Source organism: Notothenia coriiceps, unplaced genomic scaffold (genome assembly GCF_000735185.1).
Source record: "Notothenia coriiceps isolate Sejong01 unplaced genomic scaffold, NC01 NC01_scaffold00035949, whole genome shotgun sequence".
Taxonomy (NCBI): domain Eukaryota; kingdom Metazoa; phylum Chordata; class Actinopteri; order Perciformes; family Nototheniidae; genus Notothenia; species Notothenia coriiceps.
Genome location: NW_011368650.1, coordinates 83846 through 89981, shown reverse-complemented (window position 1 = coordinate 89981; position 6136 = coordinate 83846). Strand labels below are relative to the sequence as shown.

The 6136-nt window shown below is 39.6% G+C and overlaps 1 protein-coding gene across 1 annotated transcript in view; it reads right to left on the bottom strand.

Annotated features, from left to right (window-relative positions):
• Positions 1-5092, bottom strand: part of LOC104963315 (sorting nexin-4-like) — a 14856-nt gene extending 9764 nt beyond the window's left edge. Inside the window, exons 1-8 of the mRNA XM_010791891.1 lie at positions 4936-5092; positions 4017-4141; positions 3116-3257; positions 2596-2745; positions 2027-2074; positions 1743-1798; positions 1510-1582; positions 1146-1207 (exon numbers count right to left, since the gene is read on the bottom strand). Coding sequence (XP_010790193.1) covers positions 1146-1207; positions 1510-1582; positions 1743-1798; positions 2027-2074; positions 2596-2745; positions 3116-3257; positions 4017-4141; positions 4936-5028 — 749 coding nt within the window. The 5' untranslated portion in view covers positions 5029-5092. The remainder of the gene's footprint in view (positions 1-1145; positions 1208-1509; positions 1583-1742; positions 1799-2026; positions 2075-2595; positions 2746-3115; positions 3258-4016; positions 4142-4935) is intronic.
• Between the last annotated feature and the right edge of the window lie 1044 nt (positions 5093-6136).

The window sequence follows — 6136 nt, the reverse complement described above, 5'->3', positions numbered from 1 at the left end:
GGACATTTGCTACAGCTCCTTATTGGGTAGCTAGCAATAGTGAGCCGCTTCCTCCGGATGGGTGAACGACTCCCTGCATGCCCCGCGAGGGAAAGCGGCCGAAAGTCACCTGGAGATAAAGAGAGCGGGCGCGTTGCGATGCATGGCTCCTTCTGCATGGTAAAGGCGTAGACTGCTCGCTCTGGCAGCGCGGGTTCTCGTTTCAGGATACGGAAAATACAATTTAAATATTTTGCCACATCTTATTCATTATTCCTAGTGCTGCCATCTGGCTTCGGTGCCAGGTGTGCCGCCCTTGATATAGTACACACGAGCACCGTTTGACCCCCCAGAGCGGTTGGCGGTATGTCGGTCTTGTACCCACCTTGGGACCCCCCCACAGAGCGCGAGCAAGGCAACGAAACTTAAAATAAGAAAGCCCGGGCATTTTACGGCGCGGCTTGCCAGATGGCGCCGCCTTGAGGGTTTCCCGACATGTCGTTTCAGTAATTAAAGGGGGTGTTTCATGTTGTCGTTGCCGTGGGACTTCTTAATACCTTGGAAAAAGCCGTTTAATACTTTTTAATAGCCTTAATCTTCGCTAAATTGATTTATCAACTTTTAATACTTTTTAAGACCCCGCGGACACCCTGGTAAATCAGTACTTTTTCTTACAAGTAATCAAAATAAAAACACAGCTTTTTGTGCTAGCATTTGTCTCTGAATATATTAAGCATTTGTATTTTGTTGTAATTCATCAGGCTTATTTATGCTTTTATAATGCAGATTAAGGCTGTTAAGGAAGGCTCTGTCAGTATTTTTTTTTATTTTGATATACTTTATTAATCCCTGTGGGAAAATTGTTTCTCTGCATTTGACCCATCCTAGTGTTAGGAGCAGTGGGCTGCCATTATGTACGGCGCCCAGGGATACCCAGTATGCGTTTGGGTCAAAAATGTTCCCTACGAAGTTTATTAAAAAAGTTTTAATATTAACCCAAACTTTAAAAAGGAATATTTCATTTAGTTCTCTTCACAGTTATTAATCAAGTCCTGAGATATAGTAACTGTGTATGCAGCGGGGTAAGAGGCATTGGATGTGCACGTAAGGTCTTTTAAATTTGAACTCAGAGCCCTTTATGCTTTATTAAAAAAAATGTTTCTCACCTAAATACTCTGCCGTAGTTACCGTGGACCTTGTAGACTCCATACAGCCTGTCTGCTACTCTCTAAAATAAAAAGACATTGAATTCATTATTATGTCATGGCTAGTCAAAAAAATAATCCAGAGGCAGAAGCGACTGAAAAAAACTACTTTCTCAATAAGACAAAGGTGGAGATGAAGTAATTGAAGAAAGTAAAAAATCTAGCATGCTGCGGACACTACACTGTGTGTCAGCAGATGTCAGTGAAATATGGATGCCCGTGTTACACAAGAGCATGCAAAAAAATGTTTAATGACTGGCTGTACCTACACAGACATTTAAACGCAGGTGTGTGTATGTGTGTGTTTTGCACATGCTGAACTCACCGCCCGCACCCTCAGTAACTGAGAGATGACAGTGTTCAGTTCATCACTGTATTGTTTCATTGCTGTGAATCTTCTGGAAAACACAACACATGGATCATAAATCAAACAGTGTTTAACCAAAACCACACGTTCCTTTTTGTTTCACTCTTTGTTCAAATCCTGCAAACATCTTTCACAGGCAAACCAATGAAAGTAAAAAAAGAAAAAATCATCTTTGTTTGTATTGCACTTACTTGTCAGGGTTTTTGACTCTGAACATGGCACTCAGAGACTTTAGTCTGGAGTCAACCTGGGTGGAAAAGAATAAAACAAGTTAAAGGAAAATGTATAAAGTTGCACACATATGATCAAGTTCTACTTTAATAGAAAAAGGACAGAAATTATACTTCTAAAAAACGATTCTCAGTCAAGCAATCCAACAAAGAGGAACTTGAGGCGTGTTTGTAAAAATAATTAGGCAATGTATTATCCCAATCAAGTGTGGAGGAGACATTGTAAAGTCAAATTAACTGCATACCTTATCCTGGAATCCCGTCTCCAAAACCGCCTCCCTCCATCCTTTCTCCTGAGAGAACAGAAGATTGACAGATGACAGAAACATTAACGACATTGTGTTTGAATGGAGCTTTTCAGCAGACAATTACACTACAACAAAACACCACAAGATGTTGCGCTGGACTAAGCATGGTGCTACGGGTTACAGGGAGAAACACAAATATGGAAGTTCAGTTAAAGGTATATCAAGTGTCAAAATGCTGCACACAATGCATTTTTTGCATGTGAAAGTTTAACAGGGCAACCGTCATTTCCAAACAGCAAATTAGAAAGTGCTAGTTTTAATTATTTAGCCCTTTCAATTCCTCTCATTCTTTTTAATGACATCAGCGTGTGCAGTTTTTCAGTGTGATATCTCTTCTGACTGGAGTTTTCCTTTCACACTTCTTTGTCTGTATCTTCCGTCATTATTTTGCAGAAGAGTTTTAATAATATGGAAATGACTGTAAGACTACAAGAGTGCATTCTCGCAAAGGAACTGCAGAATAATTCAATGCGATGTTGTGTAAAACATCATGGTTGAGTGCTAACCTCTGTCAGAAAGAGGAAGTAGATCTTGTCATTGGAAAGGACAGAATGTGATGCAACACGCAGCAGGAAGTTTTCCAGGCCGACCCTCCGTCGCTCAACAAAGTCTGGGTCCAGGTTGTCTGCTGCCAGCTTGTGCCACTGAAACTCTGCCTAAAAACAAGTAATAAAGGAAATAAAGGTGTGTTACCTTGGTTCGTTATTGGCTAATGGTTACACAAGCCAAAAAATCATTATGACATCATAAAGTGGCCAAAATCTGATCAGCTCATTTTCAGACAGGCTTTTATATAAATGGATCAGGACAAAAACTTTCAAAATCTCTTTACACAGAGGGGACACATGTTTATGTATAGAAGACAGGCACAATTGGATTTTGCATAATAGGTGACCCTTTAAGACTAAATAAATGTCATTAACTTCCACCAAAAGTCCTTAGTGATAACCAAGAAAATCATTTCATGTAATTCATCTTTTTTTATTTATTACAATGTTTCTCCCACCCACATTATGAGTCACTTACCCTTTTCTCCGGGAGTGGAGGGATGATGATGTAGGGGTAGGTGACCAGGAGGAATGTTCTGAGTAACTCAAACTCACTGTAGCGTCTCCACAGAGTGTCAGGTGCTGCAGGCGCCGCCCCACCTGGAACAGTTTCAGCTGGCCTGCAGACAGAGGGATGGGAATAAACAGTAGTATTATCAGGCGTCATCGTAGAAATGGATCAACTGTTCTTGTTCAAAGAAACCTGAGATAGCATGAGCAATGTACCACATCTACCTTTGAGATTGCCTGTTGGCTTTTCTGAGAAATGGTGGGGGAGAATAATCTTGTCATAGGCATTGTTATAATTAAAAGCGTCAGCACAAGTGGATAAAATACTTAATTGGAATTCAGAGAGCTACCTTAGCGCCAAGAGAACAGTCAAGTAATGAAATGGGTAGTGAAGTAATCAGTGAAAGCTATTCTGCTCCCTGATTTTGTTTCTTTAAACTAACATTTAAATAAGGCTATTTTATCTTTGAGCAATCAACTCACAGCTGAAGTAGCATTAAAATCCAATCAAGTAATCAAATGAAATATACCCAGAGAAGCCCAGTCCTGTTTGTGGTGGCCAAATTGCAAACCTTCAGGGAACTATTTCACTTAATTACTTTAAGAACACTTAGAAATAAATGATGGAAGATAAATGAAATATGTCCTGTGGGCTTTTATATTGATCAAGTGTAGGAGTAAACGGTCCTACTCCACTCTTCCTGTCACTGCTGTTCTTTCAGCATCACCAAATTATGCTGTTTTTGCATATGCGTTTACACTAATTTCACAATTAGTACCAATAAACTGAAACTTTATACCACTTTTTTGTTTTCAGAAACAACAAAATAACATAAAAGCTGGCAGTAACCAGACAGCTGTTGGCCTACCGTGTTTCTATGAGGTAGACAGTATAGGTTTCCTGCATGTTAACGGTGTTTTTCCCTGTTCTCTTCTCTGCTTCTGCCACATTTATCTCCATTTTCCTCAACAGAGCTGTCCCTCGTTCCACCATCTACACAGACAAGGACATTTCATGTGTTAGCATTAGAAAACAATGCAGTCAATGAAAGATAAAAAAGGTATGTGTCAAATATAAGGGGAAACATCATAAACAACTACATCAGGTGAACAGAAAGGTGTGTGCTGGAGTAGGGTTTACAGGGATTAAGGGAGAAATTAGAAACCTTTTCACTCTGGTGGACAATAAAGTTATATGCAATCCCATCCTAAGAGACTATCGAGCAGAGCACCAGATGGACACAGAGCAACAGACAGCTGGTTTGCAACTCAAGGTAACGTCATATTACTGCTTCTTTACAAAGGGTATGACAGGCGTATGCAGGTCACAAGACATGAACATACAACCATTTAGTACTAAAAAAGCGTCGCTTGTGTATCCGGAAATGCTCCTTTCTCATTTGAAAACAGTGTAATAAAGACTGAACTCAATAGTACTGGCAAATTATGACTAAACTAAACTTCAGATTTGCTAGCTTGCAAGCTAACATCAGGAGTAAAGTTTACAAAGTAGCTTGAAACAACTGTTAGCAACAGGACTCTGGCTAGCGTTGTTACCTTAACCGCAGAACTACTAGCTCGTTTTAGTTTCGAAGCCAGGTAAAGTTATAAACATTGTAAATGCTCTTTGTAGAGGTAAGTGGAAAACTATCGTTTGACTAAATCACTAAACTCCACTTTGGTTAGCTAACATAACGTGAACGTTAGGCCTGATTGGGAAAGTTTTCACTTGTTAAAACAGACATAACTCCAACAATGCTTGTAAAAGAGAATTAGAAAATGTACGACCGTGTTGATAATGTTGCTCTCGGTTTCTGTTGAAGTGATGTCGGTGTTACCGATCACAGCCACTTCTTCGTTACTTCCAGAGTCTGCCATCATCCCCCGGCTGCCGAGCTGCTGCTGTTGTCAGCTGAGCTGGCAGAGCAGTGGTTCCTTTGGTCTGCGCATGCGCGTCTAGCACTCAGGCTAGTGATCACTTTATAGTCTACTCTAACAGGAAGGGCACTCAGATTTTCTGATACCCCTACCCGAGGTAGAACGAAACACAACAATGATTTTTCTTATCTTTAGGGTCTCCCATTAATGAAATTGATTGTTATAACATTTTATTTTGGGGGAAAAAATTATTTTTTTTGGTTGTTCTTTAGAACTAGCCCAATCCCTGAAAAAGAGCCAAATTAGACCAGGCCGAATATGGGAAAGGTGACAAAAAAGCCCATAACTTGAGAAGGATCACTCTTTTCCGCTTCAGATTTGCTGAGGTATGAACCAGGTGGCTCTCCTACATCACCAAATAGTCTGACAATTATTGACCTAAAAGAATACTGAATTATAGTCCTGTAAACTTAGCTTTAGTTTAGACGGAAATTTTACTTTTTGGTGATAGGAACTAGGACTCAATAACTTTTCTCTCATTTATCAGAAAAACAGAAATCCCTAAAAAATATACCATTAGTTATATTGCAAATGAGATTTCTTTAGACATAGGCCTGCCTCTTCTCTGATACAGTCAAATTCCGAATGGGGGAGAAGTGGCACAATAGCAAGTTAAGAATGCTCAATCTGATGGTCATTATATTTGGAGAGGGAAATACCAGATGGCTGAACTACATCACCAAATAGTCAGAATAGGTGTAACCCAATAAAGTAAAGTGTATTAGTTCTAAATTGCAAGCCTCTAAAACATAGGTGTAAATAGTACAGGTTTTATTGAAACTGGAACCTTAATTCGAAGTACAGTATACAAATCATCAAATAATTCTTTGAGAGGTCAAATATAGATACTAGAATATAATGTTAAATGTCAGGTTCCTCAGAAACGTTAGGCGACACATTTTGACATTCTGCACAGCAAGTGCAGAACTCCGTACAGGGAAGACCAACAGAGAGGCACTGGCACTTTCCACTCNATTACATTACATTGCATTTAGCTGATGCTTTTATCCAAAGCGACTTACAATAAGTACATTCGACCAGGAAGATACAA